Here is a 19,210-nt window from a genome sequence, read left to right on the forward strand (position 1 = left end):
GAAAATACAGTATTATACTATGGCATCACTTTAATGGCTTTTATTATACAGTTAGCTATCAGAAAATGGGAAGGCATGTATATGAAATTGTCATTTTATTGAGAGAGATTTAATCAGGTTTTGCTAAATTATTTCCCTGCTCAATGGCAGAATGACTCCAATTTCAGTGTTTTGAGCTTTCCTATTCTCTTTGCTGAGGCTCAGTATCAGGCTTTAACACACAATACTGTAGAAGTTTAAGGCCAGTTTTCTTATAATAGTTGGAATGAGGCCCACAGGCAGTAAATTAAATTTTATGTAACAAAAAGATGTAAATTAAAAGGAAAGGCTTTAAGCCTATGGTTATTAATTGTTTCCAATTTTCAAACCTAGAGCAGAGTTAGTTTATGAAATGTTAACACTGTTTCCGTGACTAATTTCCTACTTAACCACCTTTGATTAGCAATTAAAAAAAAAAAACCTTCCCAGGCACATAGAAATCAAGAGTGTCAAGTTAAGTACATTTATTAATGTGGCTCAGAAAATACAGCTTTTCATTTTGTTAACTGAGCTGATATATGTTTAATGCAGTAAGTGGTCTAGGAATCTGTATTTAAATGTCAGAAGTCATGTTAATTCCTAATGTGCTGGTTTGAAGCACACTGTCAGCAACAAAAGGGGGAATAAATGTTATCCAGTCAGGTTCTTAGCTTTCGTCATGGGGCTGGGGCGATGGTGGCAGGGCAGGGGGAGGGGGGTGGGGGGGGAGGGGGGTGATGCGGATAGGAAAACACTGCTGGTTTGTCATTCCTAGCAGGTCGTTAGTTAGGCCTCATAGGGATCCCTGTATCACCCTTTCTGTAACATGGTTAAATCTCCTAATACCATAAATAATGAATAAACAATGTTTAATATTTCAACTAGTCTCCTTCTGCTATGTAGTAAACCCACTCCTAAGAGACTGTTCATACTAGACTGCAAATGTCTCCATTTAACTATGATGCTTCCTTCTACCTCTTCCCCAGAGAAAAACAAAACAGGCAAACCGGCCTGGAAGCTGTGCCGTAAAATGCATTCAGGAACCCCAAGTAAGCAACATTGAACTTGTTGGGTTGGCTTCTCCATCTGTGACACAGAGATAAATACTATATTCACTATCCTTCTGTTCCTATTGTTTTAATGTTTTGAATTTTCTTGCCAACTCTTCCACCTTAGTATACCACGCAAAATACAGGGATAAAAATTAATCGTGCCTCCTTGTAAAGATTACAGTGGTGTCTCTTAGGGGGCAGAGACTACAGTAAATTTGTGCACATAAGACTATACACATTGCCAAAATTATTTCCTTGCCTTTTGAAGCATAAATTTAAGCCTTTGGGTACCCACTTCCTTTGAGATTTATGACAAGAAAATGCAGTTTGTTATGAATCCCTTTCTACCACCTCTTCTCTTTCTCCCAAAATTAAACTATAAATTGCTTAAGAAGAAACGCTTGAAAAAAGTCAATTAGGTGCCAAGATTGTTACTCTCACTTCCACTGAGAGGGGCCCACTGGAGCAGAAAGTGTCCTTCTATTTCCCTCTTGTCATCTGGTTTTCCAGGAGGGGGGGTCTCATGTCTCTGATTTCTATTTACACTTTGTGACTCTGGTTCTAGATTTTGTCACTGCTTCTATTTTGCCCGTTGGACAAAAGAAGGTTGATGTGTTTGTGTGAAGCACCCGAGCACTCATTTTAATTCATTCAGAGTTTTATATATTCTCTCTGCCCAAGCCATAAAAGGTTTAGCTGGAGTTGTGGTGTTAAGTGTTATACACACACACACACACACACACACACAATTGAGTTTGCAGATATTTAACTGACTTGAGACAAGGCAGTAATTTCTCCATGGTTAAAAAGAAAAGTATAATAGACTTTGATAGTAGGGGAATTTGAACCAGATAACGTACAAGGAGAATTCTTGGGCCTACTTTGTGGCCTTCGGTATATTCCCTCCTCCACACCAAGGGCAAATATTAGAGTCTGTTAACCTTTCAACTCCAAGGACAGAGGATAAAAAAAGATAAACTTTAAACCTGATGCCTTATTACATCTTAACAGTAAAAAGGATGAGAGAGAGAGGGGTTACCAGAGCCTTCCTATGTGCTGTTTTTGCAGGAAAGATATCTTAGGGCAGTTCTAAGAGAAAATAGGATATAAAAAAATGATGTCCAAAAAAAAAAATCTCCATTTGGGGTTATCTGTTGCTTTTCAAGGCTTTCATGAAAGCATCATGGTTCTGAGAAATAGATGTACCTCTCTCATCCAGGTAGGAGACACACATCTCCTACCTGTAGAGGGAACATTACCAGGTAAATGTTCAATGGCAGGTTAAAGGTGAAGAAAACAGTCAGATAATGAGCACCAGGCTAAAAAGACACAGGACTCAAGTCCTATTTTAATGCCTGGTATTTTCTTGAAGGCAGCTATTTGCATATTATTTATTTTTAATCTTATAGCTGACAGATTGATTCATAATTAAAACTGTGTCATATGTTTGCCCACCAACTCCCCTCCAAAACAGACTTAGGTAGGGTTTTAGGTGCCAGATTGAATCAAATCCTTTTTTTAAGTCTCTTCAAAATATAGAAATGGTCAGAGCTTGAAAATCTTACTGTTCATGAGCTTTTTGAAAGCTGCTAACTGGGAGCTTCTATCAATGGAGTTATAATATAGGAGTTCGCAACAGTAACGAAGATGACATTTCCTAGCAGAGCCGATCTTGGATAGCGCCCACAAGAAAGGAACATCTGTCATGCTCGCTGAAGTGTCTTGAAAGCAGCCTTTGAACTTGTAAAAGTATAACTGAGATTGACTACTGCTGCCAAATGTTCTAAAGGAGTGGTTTTCAAACTTTTTTTAAGGAGCATGACCCTTTTCTAAACAAAGGATTTGCTTTTATCTTATAAACCCAGTATAATAAAGTAGCAATAGCAACCAACACTGTTTAGCACTTTCTATGGACCAGGCCCTATGCAAGCACTTCAATGCATCACCTCATTTATTTCTTGCAGGAATCCCATGGGGTAGGTATTATTACCAAATTTCTAACTCTATGACTCAGTGTTTCCGAAGTTTAACTGGTTCTGAAATTTGAATGTATGTTGGAACTAAGCAGCTATCTCTCTTCCCTCACCCAATCTCCAAAAAGCAGTTATTAAATAAATTATGTGTCTTGTAATCAATGATACTGGAATCAAGAACAATGTTATCTCCATTTTACAGATAAAGAAACAGAGGCTTGGGAGGGTAACATCACCTAGGCTACCAAGAGGTCAATTTAGAACCTGAACCTGGTCTGCCTGACGCCAGAGAGCATGGTTTGGCCCACTAAGCTACCCCGCTGCACTAGCCGAAATGTGGGTGGGATTCCTCCTCCCACTTTATCTGCCAGGGCTAAGTAAAGGAATGATTAGGACTCACTGTTCCAAAGCAAATTTGAGGAATAAAGAGTTTGAAACTTACATAAGTTCAGAAAGTAACCAAATTAATTCCACATATTGCCATATTCTATTAAAAACTAAATTTCCAATTTTAAAAATGTGGGGGAGAGTGGATTACAAAGGAGCACGATGAAACTTGTGAGGGTGATGGGTAGGTTCGCGATTTTGAGTGTTGTGCTGGTTTCACAGGTGTGTATGCATTTCAAAACTCGTCAGGGCGTGGTGCTCCAATTATCTCTCAATACAACTATAACAAAGATTTTTTTTAAAAAGTCCTTATGCCTAAAGACTAAAAAAGGAGAAAGGAAATCTCCAGATGAAGGATTACTGATATACACATTTCAAATACATGCAAGTTTGTTTTAGGAAAATAGAGTAATCTAAAAATATCACAGCCATAAAAAGATCTACATTTTATTCAGTGATCATTTATGAGCATGTATGTAATATAAGCAAATAACTCTTGTGTAAAATAAGAAACCAAGAAAAAGAAACTAAAAAAGTAGGGCAAAAGAGTACAGGGACAGAATGCCTCAACTCTGCAAAGGAAGGGAGGGAGAATGGAGAATATCAACAATTTCTATGGCGGGCCCACCCTGATTCGGCCATCAGCATCAGGAAATAAGGACAAAAAAGTCCATCTGCCGGTGCACTAGAGTCAAACAAGAGGACGGCTCATGACCCAGCGATTCTGCTCTTGGGTATGTGCTCATCAGAAACAGTGCTTACAGCCACCAAAGGACTTGTACAAGAATGCTTCCCAACAGCTTTATTGATAGCAAAAACAATTCATACACTGGAAACACCACACCGTAATGAAAAACAAAACAAAACAAATTTTTGACAGATACAACATGAATGAATCACACAGACAATTTAAGTCAAAAAAAGCTAATTCCAAAAAAGCTTCATTTAAATGAAGCTCAGGAACAGGCAAAACTGATGTATGGAATCAGGGCAGAGTAGTGGTTACCCTTTGGGCAAAGGATGCTGATGAGAAGATGAGGGAGCCCTCTGGGGACTGGAAATGCTCCGTATCTTAACCTATGTTGTGGCTACACAGCTGCCTACGCATGTACAACTTCCACTGTGCTGTACACCTAAGATCAGTACTGTACGAGGTCCGTCCAGAAGAAGTCCAGCCATTGTTAATACTTGTGTAACTGCCTCTACTGCCTGGACAATCTCCGCCCTGGGCTAGCCTGGGAACCATCCACGTTAGAGAAGGATGGGGAGCTGCTTTGGGACTTTTGTTGCAGCTACTGAAATCTATAAGTGGATGTGAAGTGAAAATTATTTGGGTCATTCCAATTATCTTCCCTCCAGCATGAAGAATGGTTTTAAATATTTAAAACTGGCAGAAACCCAAGAAACTGAAGTTATGGGGCTCAGAAATGCCAAATCAACTTGAGAGCACTAACTGCTCCTAGCTAAAAGTTTGCATCAAAAATCAGTCCTGATATCACAAAGAGATAATCCCCTTTTCTTTCTTGGTTTGAATTTTATGCCATTTTAATCATCTTTGGTTAATACTCACAGTACAGCTGTTACGAAGGGCATCAAATTTGCGCTGGATTTCATCTCTATGTGCCTAAAAGGTAAGAAGTTGATTATAAATTTTCCACAGGGAGGAATACAATTGTACAAGCTTCGGGTCAAATAGAGAGAACAGTATTTGCATAGAAAGCCATAGCATCTGTTTTTCAAAGAATTAATTGATGAAGTCATTCCCCACATCTGCAACACCTTTTCTACAATAGGAACACATGATGCTGCGTTAATACCAAATGAACTATTTTTTTAAATTTAATGTTTCAATTACAGTTGACATACAACAAGGAACTACTTAGACTACACATGTCTACCCTTTACAAATATATTTGAACATTCATACTAATGCCCAGGGATGAGTGGAAGAAAAAAACATAATAAAGAATGAAATTTTTACTCTCCTTCATTTGCCTTGTTCCTCAACTTTAACCTTTCCCTCTTTCCTCTAACTGAGCCATCCCACCAGGCCTACTCCTGAGAGACACACACACACACACATAAACACAGGACAATAGCCAGGACAAAGTAGGAACTTTTGTTTTTTTATCAAAAGCTGCTGCGATTCAGACACCCCACAGTGGTCTTGAAATAAATACAGAGGCAGAACTGCTTCATTCAGTTGACAAGGATTTTCTGAGTGCACATTACATGCCAGACACTGTGGTAATAAAGCGTGTAGGGCCTACCCCTTCATTCTGATGAGGAAACTAGAACACAAATAAGCGCATGATTACAAACTGTGACAAATGCTGTAAAGGAAACAGAAAAAGGGAATAAGGCAGTTAGAAAGGAACTTAGATGAGGTGGTAAATGTGGATTCTCTCAAGAGGTGATAATTATACTGAAACCTGCATGATAGTGAGGAGCCAGCCATGCAAAGAACAGAAAAGGGCAGAGGGAACAGCATGTGCAAAACCCCTGAGGCAAGAAAGGGATTGGTGCATCTGATGAACAACAAAAAAAAATCTGAGAGACCATAGCAGTATTTTTCAACTTCAAGCTGTGACCCAACGGCAAGCATGACAAGTGGGATTTTTTTGGGTTTGTTTTATCCAATGAAATGGAGTAAACAGGATAGAATAAAAAACTTCAGAATGCACCTTTTCTACAATAGGAAACACTGTTGTAGGAAATTTGTTTAAGATATCATAATTCATCAAGTTTAAGTTGCCATCAACTGTATGACTATCACAATTTTATGTACTATTAAAAAAGAAAAAGTGCTATCAATTAAACCATGACGTGTTTATGTCTATATGACTATATAATCATACATAGACAATGATTATAAGATGCATCCTGATTTCAGATACCTTAAAATCAATGAAATACACTATATATGCTCCCTTGTATTAAAATGCAAGGTAAAATGTATTCTTCTGTAGGTTGTGTTCAAATGATTTTGGAAAACCACCTGGCTAAAGCCCAGCAAGAGAAGGAAACATGGCTCAGAGGCATGGTAGAGAGGCAGGCGGGGACCAAGAATCTGGAAGGCCCAGAGAAGGGCTTGGATTACATTCAAAATGCAATTAATTGGAAGCCAATGGTGTTTTAAGAAGCAGACTTACATGATATGACTGCCATTGTGTAGATGCAGTAAGAAGAATAGATCAAAACAAGACAAAGGGAGAAAAACGCAGGGAAACCACTGTCACTCAGTGAAAAGAGGATGGTGCCAAAAGACAAAGGAACACGGGTGGAACTGAGATCTCCTTTGGAAACATGTAATAAGACCTGCTGATGAACATGGGGCCAAGGGAAAGGAGAAGTCAAATTCTAACAGCTTTTTGGTTTGAGAGACAAGGTGGATTATGGCACCATTTACTTAGCTCTGAAAGCCCGAAGAAGAATCCAGCTTGGGGCAGAGGCAAAAGTGATCCTTCTTTTTTAAAAGAAAAATTAGTCTATACCAGAAGGTCTACAAGACACTAAGTCAAACATTTTAGAGCTGTGGTGTATTCTCTGATATGTCTATTTTGCCATACATTAATATTATAACTTCATGACAGCAGATTGGATATTGCAGAAAAATAACTATGACCTTGAGGACACAGTAATAAACTGCAAAATGAAACAGGCAAAGGAAAAGACAATAAAATGAACAGAGCATTAATGAGCTGTGGGGCAACTTCATGCTGGGTAGGGAAAAAATAGGTTTACAGTTATTCCTATGGAAAACAATACAATAATTAATAATATAAGAATAAACTGTTTTGCATACTTACAATGATAAAGCTACTTTTGCCCCACCCTGTACGTTAAATCCCTGAAGGACTGTAGGGATGAGACAGAGAAAGTATTTGAAAAAATAGCAGCCAAAGATTTTCCAGAGTTGATGAAAACCATAAACTCACAGATGCGAAAAGTTCAATGAACCCAAGCACAAGAAACATGCTGAAACTTAAGCTAAATCAAAATGTTTAAAACCACTAACAAAGGGAAAATCTTAAAAACAGCCAGAGAAAAAGACAAGTTACATATATAGAAACAAAGAGAAAAAAGACAGATTTCTAACCAACGGGTGTAGGATAAGGGCAGGAAGTAAGCTAGAAGACAGTGGAGCAACACCTTGAAAAGTACAGGAAGGGAAAAAAACAAAAAAGGAAAAACAACCCTGTCAACCTAGAGTTCTATACCCAGCAAAAATATCTTTCAAACCTTAAGATAAGCCCTAGTTGGTGTAGCTCATTGGATTGAGCACCATCCTGCGAAACAAGAGGTCGCTGGTTCAATTCTGGGTCAGGGCTCATGCCTGGGTTGCAGGCCAGGTCCCTGGCTGGGGACATACAAGAGGCAACTGATTGATGTAACTCTCGCACATGATGTTTCTCTCACTCTCTCTCCCTTCCTTCCCCTCACTCTAAAAATAAATAAATAAAATCTTAAAAAACATTAAGGTGAAATCGACATGTTTTCCAGACATACATAAGGTGTGGGAATTTGCCACCTGCACACCTGTAGTATAAGAAATGTTAAAGGAAGTCCCTCAAGCAGAAGGAAAATGATAACCAGAAACTTAAATCTACACAAAGTAATCAAGAGCACTGGAAAATAATGGTAAAACAAAACAAAGAGAGTTATATAGACAGACTCACAAACAGATTCATAAGTTATCAGTTAGAATCAATTTCCAAAAATGTAGCCAATATTTTTATGGACTAATTTAATAGATTATACTTTTTCCCCAATATCAATGTGCTTTTTGCCCAGCAACAATACAAGTGATTTATTCATTGAATGGGGTAAGCATATAACTTATCCAAAGTAGGATCGTGGCTATCTACACTGATGTTAAAATCTCATCTGTGAGCAAGCAGCAGCCTGGCCCCAAAGACCATCCAACTCCCTTGAGTGCATTTCATGATCACCAAGGACAAAAGACAAGGGTTCTTCCTAAAAGAAGAATAAGGTTCATAGATTAATAAACTCTACAGCAGGAGTGAGCAAATTTTTTCTTTAAAGGACTAAGTAGTAAATATTTTTGGGCTTAAGGGCCATTCAGTCTCTGTCACAACTACTCAACTCTGCCCTCATAGCATAAGAGTAGCCATACTCGGTATGTAAAAGCATGGAAAAGCATGGGCATGACTGTACCAATAAATCTTTACTGACAGAAAACAGGAGGCAGACTGAATTTGGCCCACTGGTAAAGCTTGCCAATACCGGCTCTAAATGATTATTTAATGTGAAATCTCTCAGAGACAGCAATGAGAAGCTGAAGGTAGAGTTAATTCCTTCAAAGCCTAAGCAATGATCATAAAAAAGCTCTCTGGCCTAGACTCAGAAATAGACAACCTGTTCCATCTTATTTTTTTTAAGATTTTATTTATGTATTTATTTTTAGAGAGAGGGGAAAGGAGGGAGAAAGAGAGGGAAAGAAACATCAATATGTAGTTGCCTCTCATGCACCCCATACTGGAAACCTGCCCCGCAACCCAGGCATGTGCCCGGACTGGGAACAGAACCAGAAACCCTATGGTTCGCAGGCCAGCGGTCAATCCACTGAGCCACATCAGCCAAGGCTCCACCTTCTTATTAATAGCAAAATTTCCAAATAACAGTGCACCATTAAAAGCTTGTTTAACTGCCCCCACTATAGTCTAAACTTTCAATCACTAATACACTTTCATTTTCTTTAAAATTTGCCATCATTGAGGCCTTTCAATCATTCTGACACATCAAATGGCAATCCTGTTTGAGGGTATAATGTCATGAATTATCATCGTTATGGCTTTTGATTTCTTACTGTGAAATATAAACACAAAATGTAGAACTAATCCTGTTGTGACTGCTAGAAATACTATACAAATTTAACAATTATTGGACTGATCTGAGTAAAAAATAAATGTCAAGAAACATATATTTTATGCTTCTTTTAAATAAGTTGTAAACCAAATACAGAAAAAAGCAGAAGGTCACACAGTAGTATAAATAAGGATAGTAAAATACATAAGACAACTTTGGATCCTCTTAGTGAAATAACTGAGTATTAATGAGACATGAGGTGCTACAGGGAATAATTATTCTTGAAAATTATTGAAGACCCCAAAGAATTTCTGTTTATGTGGGTTACATCTATCTATATTTACCACATTAGAAATTAAAACTGAGATCTTTTTCAAACACTTGTATTTTATTTCTTTTAAAAGAACAATAACATTGCTTTCATGCCACCAGTGTGTTAACCCAATCAAAAATGCCAGATGACATCTTAGTCTTACTGTGAAAATAATCTGAACTTGGGGACCATCGGGCATCCACAGACCCCACTTTGAGAACAACTGAGCTAGGGGTTTGGATCACGATGAAGTAGAACAAACAGGCTGCAGCCTGAAGAGCAGAGAGGCAGTCTCTCTGGGGAGTACTTACGTCTTCATTAATTTTAAGAAAAGAGGAAAGAGGAAAAAGAGAACTATAATGCAGCCTTGATGAGAGAAAATACCTGCAGAGCTGAGGAAAGGAAACCAGTGTTCAGGTGTCTGACCACCTTCTGGGATCCACGGTCAGGGTTCTAGAACACTCAGGCTTCCATGCGTCCACCCCTTTCCCTGTCGAAGGCAGGCGCCAAGCAAGACTGTCTCCTTCCATGCCCCAATTTCATGTCTTGGCTATCACGCTGATGGCTTACTAACTAGAGACAGGGTTTGATATTTATGTAAAATAAACAGCACGCATTGACTAATAATTTTAACAAATCACAGAGGATGACTTCGGGATCTCACGATCGTGTGACGCTGAGAGGATTCCTTTCATTAGTGTCTCTAGCGTTAGACTCTTGACTATGCTGCATTAGTCATTTAACCAAATCAGTAAAAGAACACGAGGGAAGGGACACACAGCATGTCTGTGAGGCCTTGCCGGTGTACACAGGGCTCTCACCACACCGCTGCCCCATGGCACCAGTCAGAGTGACGCTCACATCCTGTCACACATATGTGTGCTCTGAAGTGTGCAGGCTCAAATTCTCTTCCTTACAGGGAGGGTTACATGGAGTCTTAAATTTCAAGTCCAGGTAGAAAATTCTCTCTTCTACCAATAAGCATGGAAGCATCTTGAAAGTGTGGATTTTTATTTAAACTTGACTCCCCTGTCGGTCTCCACCACTATTTAATCTCAGCCAGTGAACTTCGATGCAAATGCAATTGACAGGATGGGTAAAGTGAGAGTAGAAAAAAGAAAGCAGAAGACCAACAATGGCTTCCCAGCGCCCCCTGCCAAGCTCCTTCAATGCAGATCTTCGATTTAACTGTGATCCATCTAATTTGGTCCAGAGGCAGAGGCCAGATGGTATAACTACTCTTTCCCAGGCTAGGAGACGGAGGCCTCTTAGAGAAAAGCAGTAATAGTCCATTTGACTATTCCCTTTTATTGATAAAACAGCCTGCTGTTAAGCTCACAGCCTCCTGGGAGATAATTTTAGATTTAATTTGATTGACGCTTACACTGGGTCTGAACTTGGGCCTCGAGCAATGAGAAAGAGAGAGAGAGCATCGGAGCACTGCATTTGTGACCATTTTTTTTCTCTTGCAAAATACATTCTTCAGAACAAATTCAACAAGGCCATTCAGGCAACAACCACAACCTGTAACCAGCTTTATAGAACATAACCAAAAAGGAGGAGAGAGGAAAACCCCACCGCCTCAAAACTGAACGGAAGCAAACTGGCACGGCGTTGGGACTCCTGCATGGCGGACCTGCAAACAGCTGTCTGACCGAAGGCAGTTTTCTGCCATCATTTTTAAGAAGCCCGGTTTCCAGTGGCATCTGCATCTGAGACTCCGGTTGAGCCCTAGTTTCTAGAACTACGGAGGCTGTTTCTGTCTTTTTTCCTAAGAAGAGGCTCTGAGGCAGTGATCTCATCTAAATTAAGTCGTGACTTGCTGCTGTGCTAGGCTCCCAACAGCCATTAGACACAGCACATTCCAACCAGCAGCAGGACAGGATTTAAAGACTAATTTCCCCACAGATAAACAGCAGTGACACACGCTCTATTTTCTACCCTCTTCCTTCCAAACGGAACGAGAAGATGCAGGGCCACCACCTCCCTCCCAATTCCAACAGAGCAGTGAGATAAACTCGTCTTTCTCCTCCAGTGTAAAGGACTTGAGGAACTACATGCCAGTCCCCTGGGGAGAAAAGGCTAAAGACACAGCCCTAGGCACATAGTGAGGACTCGTTAAGTCAGGGTTAAATTACTGTTGTCTCCTCCCTCTTTCAGAGGTTGGGTGTTCACACAGGGGCAAAATATTAACATACAATGCACTAAATATAATACTGGTGAGATTTTTAAGTGTCTCTTTTAGCAACTAAGAAATGCTATCTGGCTGTCTTCCCCGCCATCCACCCAACTCCAGAGAGTGCACAAGTCTTGCTTGCATTCAGTCTTAAATACTCAGTTCATTCTTACCTCCATTTCTATAGTCTTATTTCTCTCTTTGCCTTTTCTTCTTATTTATCCTGTTATACAGTTTTGTATCTTTCTAAACTGCTTTCAATATATTTCGAAGCAAGGCAAAGTATAGAGAGATATCCGACTACTTTTCCCAAACCAAATATTGGCAGCATGTGGCATCAACAAGTGTTTAATAAGTGTTCTCATAAGGACAATGGAGATTCAGATCACAGTCAGTATCTGAACTTGGTGTTGAGTCCTGGAAAACCTAGGAATCACAAGCAGCTTCTGTGAAGGAGTTACTATGTGCCCGCGGAGTCTCTGTGTCCCGGACTGGCCCATAAGGACCCTGGCACTGTCCAGTCACGTTCCCAATTGAGTTCAGATAATGGGCTCTTGAAACTCAATGTAATGAGATTGCTTCTAAGAATCAAACGAGTTTAAAATATATACCAAATCATGCCAATGCATACATAAGACATAAAGCAGAACCTACAACTTAAAAAAAGTAAAATAAATAAAGTTAACACAAAACAAATACAGAACTATGGTAGAAAGACTAAAAAAGTATAAGACTTTTTTAAAATGATTATTGAAAATCAAAGTAGAAGATCCAAATAAACAGACTTTGGCTAAAACCATAATACTGAATGTCAACTGTAATTGAAAAAAAGAAAAAATATATATAATGATGATTATTTTAAAAAGAGGGAAGATACATAAAGGAAGACCTTTTTGAAATGCTAAGGAAAGCTCAGATATTACCGACTGAGCACAAACACTAATTCCAATGAAGGTGAAGCCAGTATAAGCCAATTTTCTGCCCATTCAACATCTCTACAGATTGTTTTTCTGTCTCTCAAAATTTCTACGAGTGAGCAGACATCCTCAGTGTCACGCTCACCCTAGCTGAGGCCTTTAGCAAACTGAAGGGGCCGCTCCCCGGGCCTACCGTGAGCGCCTGGATTTCTTCCTCGGCTTCTGCTGTCGTCTCTTCCAGCTCTGTCTTGGCCTGGCGGAGCTGGCTCTCCAGGGCCGCCCGGGCAGCCTGCAGGGCTGTGAGCTGGGACTCCCTCTCTTGCAGAGAGAGCTGCAACTCTGTGAGCTGGCGCTTTAGCTCCAGTTTCTGCTCCTCATGCTCGAGACTGACCTGAGAAATAGAGAGAAATGCTCAGTTGACCTTAACTACAAAGAAAGCCAGGACGTGACCTACTGTTCAATGTGTATTATAAACTTAGTCATGGAATCAAATTCTTTAGCCATCAACCGAGGGAGAAGATTCAATTAAATGGGTCTGATTTCTATGGGTCTTGAAAATCAACAGGAGTAAGAAAATGTGAGAGGCTGTATACACAAATCATCCCTTACTTACAAATATTCAAATGCTTGGGAAGGTTTCAAAAGAAAAAACACACAATGATCTCCAGTGGACATTATAAGAAGTACTCTTATTAGAAATACATTTAAAAGTAAATGGGGAGTGGGGAGGGGACAGTGAGGAGAGGGGATTACAGGAACTACTATAAAGGACACATGGACAAAATCAAGGGGGAGGGTGGAGGTGGGGGAGGGAAGGGGGTTCAGCTGGGGTGGGGTGGAGGGATGGGGAGAAAAGGCATACAACTATAATTGAATAACAATAAAAATTTTAAAAAATACATTTTAAAGTAAATGGATATAAACAACATATTAGTAACAGGAACCCCCTCGTCATTAGAATACAAATGGAACAGACTGTATTTGTGTATTTTAAATATTCTTGCTCTGATTTGTTCCCATTAGGTAACCAGTATTAATGTCACATTATGAACTAAACATTCTTCCTTCCATCTGCCCATCTATCCCTCTACCTACTCAATGCTTCATTCATTGATATAAGAAAAATTTACTTAGTAACTTCTGTGTAAAAAGGAATATGGAGATAAAAGAAAGTATCTGCCCTTCAAGTTTAGAAGAAAAATGAAAACTGACCATTATATATCGTGGCCAAGTGCAAGGGTCAGGACACACGGGGATGTAATGGGAACACAGCAGAGGGGTAGAAGGAGATAACTGTATCTGTGTACTGAAGAATACAGAAAGCCAAACAAGCAGCTCAAAGAAGAAAGAAAATTCCAAGCAGGAAAGCAAGACATCCAAAGGCATGGCATGGAGAAGAAGCACAGCTGTTGACCTAACGAGCACTGACGAGGCTGCCCTAGGAACCAGGACAATGCCTGTGTCGGACAGTGAATACCAACAAATGAGAGATGCTCACTGCCCTCGGACAGCGAACTCCCCAGCACAGTACACATGGTACACAAAGTGATGAGCTAAACACGGAAGGCTGTGAGGACACAAAGGAGACCAGATCCAGCTCCAGAGGACAGGAGAAGGCTCCCCAGAAAAGGTGACATCAGAGTCCCAAAGGCCATACGGGTGAAGAGAAGAAAGACATACAAAAGATTTAGCCTAGGGAACCAACTGAATTTAGCGGTTAGTTCAAGGTGGGACAGGAAACAAAGGACAGAGGTGAAATGGGCAGGTGTTTCTGGGCAGGTGAATTACAGAGTGAGGCCGCTGGTTGGGACAGGGAACATGAGAGGAAGAGCCAGTCTGGAGGACAAAGATGAGAAAGCCATCCTGATGTGCTGAGCTGGAGCAATGAGGGCAACATCCAAGTGCAGATGTCTAATGCCTACTGGGATGATGGGTCAGAAACTGGAGAAAGGTCTGGGTTGGTACGTCGGTGGCCCCCGAAGTCAAGGCTATGATCTCTCTCTGGTGAGGATGAGAATGATGATGATGATGGTGGCAATGACAACAAGGCGACAGCAGCAAATGTACTCACAGCAAGCCAGGCACTGCTTTAAGTCCTTTCATCTTCCTAACAACCAGTGAGGGAGGTACTATTATTACCTCCTTTTAGAGATTAGCAAACGGTGGCACAAACAAATCAAATAACTGAGCAAACGCCACATAGCTAAAAAAAAAAAAAAAAAGGCAGGGCTGGTTTGGAACCTAGGAAGTCTGGCTCTACTACTTACTGTTGCCTTATGAAAAGGCCAGCAGGCAGGGCAGGCTCGACTCTACTAGCAGGCCTGGATATCTCCGGATGCCACTTGGCAAAACCATGAGAGGCAGGTGACAGTGAGGCAAGCAGAGGTGGGGGAGCAGAAGGCTGCACACTGACAGGAGAACCCAGGAACCCAGGACGGTCAGGACTCCGCACATTTGGCTAGAGAAGAGTTAACACTGCACAGGTGGGGTTGGGGGCAAGCCCAGGGCCCTTTAAGGTGAAGCAAACCCGAGGCTGAGGCTAAGGCCCCCATCTCAATAGCAGCAGGCAGCACAGAGAAGGTGGACCTGCTCTCCTACCATCCTTGGGGGACTAGATGTATTAATTTAAGAACAAAGCCACATGTTTCCCCTGGGGCATTTTAATTGCCCAGATGAGATACACAGCTGCAGGGCAGGGGAGGTAAGAGAGACATCTGTAGAAAAGAAAGGCAGGACAGCCAGCCAATGTTCCCACACTCAGAAAAACCTATCTGCATTATTTACACTCATACGCGTAAGGCTGACACTATGGAGAAATGTAAAACTCACTGAAGGGTAAAAATATAGCACGGATGATAAAAGTTAAACCATCACCTAATGCTTTTGGATGACCCACAACAATGATTCTCAAACTTCAGAAGTATAAGAATTTCCTGCGGCATTTGTTAAAAATGCAAAACTCTACTCTTCACTTCCTCACCTCTACCCCCTTAAAACAGGCAGAGGGAGAAAGACACTCAGGAATCTGCATTTCAATCAAAACACCAGGTGATTCTAATGGAGGGGTCCACATCCTGACAACTCCAGTCGTCTGGAGAGTGGGACTCACTTTAATACTCCAGCACAAACTAAGATGCACCTAAACATGAGGATTCCCCAAGGTTTAGTCGTCAGGCCTCTGCTGGCTTAGCAGTCTTTTCCTCAAGAGAGAGCATCTACTCTGAAGAGTTCCATCACAAATATTTGAGCAGTGTCTCCACTCCCAGCCAGATGCCCCCTCTTCCAACAACTGCTCCCCTGAACTCCAGTACTGCCTCTGCAGAGGCCAGATAACCCTGCCCTCTAGGCTGAAAGCTCCCAAGATCAGGGACTGGGTCTGTCTCCTCACAACTGTATATCAGACTACTAATTGGCACACAGCAGGCATTTAATAAACACACAGTAAGTACATGAACTTAACCTCACCACTTCAATCAATCTCAACATATTTACAACCAAATATGTGGTATTTTCCTCCCCCAAACCTGGCTGTCCCTCCCAGCTTCCTTATACCTCTGAAGAGAACCACCTTCCACCAAACAAACCTAATACGTGGGTTTGTCTTTTAAAATTCCACTGGCGTTATGAGACCTCTGCCACTGCCGTTAAGCCACACTATGTAGCCAACACTGCTAAACTCTGTGTGTGGACTGGGTCATGTGACCCTTGCTAAATTGAGGTCAAGGAGGAATCACTATGCCCCCACTGGAAGATGCACCAGTCACGTAAGTTACATGTAATCCTGTGAGGGAGATACCATACTTTGCCGTGTATAATGTGCTCCCATGTACCATGCACACCTGCATTTTTGGCCCAGACTTTCAGGAAAAACATCTTTCATTTTAATTTTTTAATTCAATTTTTATTTATTTATATTTAGATATTTGTTTTTCATGTTATAAAGGGTTGCATATGGGTATCGGTATTGCTTTCTAGAGTTACACTTTTAACAGCTAAGCATAAATAAAAGAATTAAAATCATTTATGTATGTACAGAACTAGTACTACCCATGTATAATGCACATCCTTATTTTTCTCTCAAAAATTTAGGCAAAAAAGTACGCATTATACATGGCAAAATACGGTGCATTTTCATGGCCGCTTTACAGATGCAGGAACTGATGCACCGAGGGAAGGCGGCCTGCTCAAGGTTACAAAACGTGTCAGAAATGGGCATGGAACCCCAACCCAGACCCCTGTGCCCAGCATGCCCCCTCGACGCACAACGCCTCTCGTGTGAGCACTGGTCCATGTCTGCCACCTGGCTGGTGCGGGCCCCCAAGGCCTCCAACAAACCCTCTCGTGCAGTCACCCTCGCGCTCACCTCCCTCAGCCTTGTCTCCAGCTCCAGCAGACGATTCTTGTCCGTGTGGTCTTGGTGGCTGATTTTCTCCAGCTGCTCCTCCAGCTTCCGGTTCTGGGCCTCTAATTTCCCAGCCTGCGTCTCCAGGTAAAACTTCTGTTGCCTGAGTTCTGAAATCATCTCTTCCTGGGCCTTCCTGGTGGGGGTGGTAAGAGGAACCAAGCAAAATCACAGTCTAGTCAGAGGTGAGCATGTCCCCTTGGAAGGACAGCCAGAAACAGAGTGAGGGATGTGTCTTAGATAGTAAGTGTGGACAAGGGTCATTCCCAGGTTAGCTCTTACCTGACCCTGCCTCATGATCATTCCCAGGTTATCTCTGTTCTGACCTGGCCTCATGTGCATGATCCCAGCATGGGGACCTAGGGCCCATTTAATCCTCATGGCTCAGAGTCCCTCGTCTATGGAATTGAGTATGGTCAAGGGGAATGCAAGAGACACTAACTTTTCACTCTTTTGGTAGACATTTTTTTTTTAGTCTGTATAGGAGGGCAGAAAGAGGCCCCCCAGAGTACAAGAGTACCCTAATGACTCTGCAAGGTGAATCCTGGAGAAGAAAGGGTGATGAGGAGAAAGAATGCTATTCCTTCAACTTCTCTGTGAGCATGCAAACCTCTCCACCAGACTACTCAGAAGCATCAGAAACCAGAATGACTCAAAGACCAAAAAGAAGTCACCAAGCTGGTTTAAACTAAGATGGGAATGTTTTAGAAGCTCTCTGAAAAGATATCTAAAGAAAAAAAATATACTATGGAGACTATAATTCTTTAGGGGAAAAGATTATGATCAAAGTGCTCCCAGAACACAGAGAGCCCTTGCTGAACCCCAAACTTCATCCCCCAGGGCCTAACTTAATAACAGCAAAATAAACAGCCCAATTGGGCACACACGAGATCACCTCTGGCTATTTACAGGAGGTGAGTCTCTGAGCAAGAACTGCAGCTTTCCAAAAGCAAACTATAAATAGCCTCATTACAGAAAGCAACACACTATAATCTGACGGCAATTTGAAGCATTTAAGAAAACCCAGCTCAAAAGAGAGGACACAGTAGAATGAGACCACTTAAGAGAGGGCAAGATTATATAAGCATGGGGTTAGGGGCTGAGCTAAACTACAGAAGTAATTAAATCTGCTCCAGCTCCATCAGAAAGAGCAACAGAGTTTATGCCCCAGGAGAGAAGACCAACTGTAATCACGCACATAGTTAGAATTTGAATACTTACATGTTCCTCTGGGTAAAAAGGCTACTGTTTGCCGCAAGTTTATTGGCTTCCGACAGTTCCACAATCCTCTGTTCCAGGGATCTGATCTTGGAATCCATAGCGTTGATCATCTGAAACGTAGGGGGCCTTTGAAACCTCACGCACAGACAGTTCTCCAAGAATGAGAGAAACGTAGGCCGTGTAGGCCGGGGTAAGGGTCTCATCTGAAATGCAGGCAATCTGACCAGAGGCAACAAAGCACTCAACTAGTCTGTACCCCGAGGATCACAATCGTATTGCTTGAACTGTTTTACCAAAACAGAGATTACTTGTCCCCACACTAGCTAAGTGGCTTGCATTGAAGATGGGCAGAAGGGTCTATTCAGGAACCTGACACTCCGCAAATAAGCAGGCCTTGTTAAATCCCTGTGTCACAGGCATGCGATCTGAGCCTGCAGGGACGTCTAGTTTAAATCTGCGAGTTCGCTCTTCTCATCACCCACGGAGTCATCATTTTCTGAGTGATTCCTTACCGCCAAGCCACTACTGTCCTACATTCTCTACAACAAAGTTTCCCCAACTGAAGGAATCATACAAACCGGAAGGGAAGGATGGTTAAAAATACAACTTCCCAGGACCCTCCTTCAGAGAGTGTGATGTGAAAAGTCTCAGTAGGACCTGAGATAATATGGAGATTAACAAGCACTACAGGGGAACCTCATGAGCAGCCAGTTTCTAACACACCTACTTACACGGATTGGAAATGAGACAAATGGACAAGTGAAAAAGAGAAGACACAGGAGGGAGGCCAAGGGCCAGTGGGCATTACGTCAGGGGGCATTTTAAAGGACAATGTTCTAACCAATGACAGATCAGCTCTTAACGAAGAATGTAAAAGGTGAAACCGGCCATCCTGAACTACCACCTCCACTGCTTTCAGGAA

At 41.4% G+C, this 19,210-nt stretch overlaps 1 protein-coding gene across 6 annotated transcripts in view; it reads right to left on the bottom strand.

Annotated features, from left to right (window-relative positions):
- The window catches only part of CIT (citron rho-interacting serine/threonine kinase), a 140,656-nt gene that overhangs the window by 37,231 nt on the left and 84,215 nt on the right, over window positions 1-19,210 (bottom strand). For all 6 annotated transcript variants that reach the window (XM_071221877.1, XM_045200958.2, XM_045200957.2 and 3 more), the window contains 4 exons: window positions 18,289-18,398; window positions 17,029-17,203; window positions 12,859-13,056; window positions 5,001-5,054 (listed from right to left, as the gene is read on the bottom strand). In XM_071221877.1, coding sequence (XP_071077978.1) covers window positions 5,001-5,054; window positions 12,859-13,056; window positions 17,029-17,203; window positions 18,289-18,398 — 537 coding nt within the window. The remainder of the gene's footprint in view (window positions 1-5,000; window positions 5,055-12,858; window positions 13,057-17,028; window positions 17,204-18,288; window positions 18,399-19,210) is intronic.

This window comes from Desmodus rotundus, chromosome 7, assembly GCF_022682495.2.
Source record: "Desmodus rotundus isolate HL8 chromosome 7, HLdesRot8A.1, whole genome shotgun sequence".
NCBI classification, from domain to species: domain Eukaryota; kingdom Metazoa; phylum Chordata; class Mammalia; order Chiroptera; family Phyllostomidae; genus Desmodus; species Desmodus rotundus.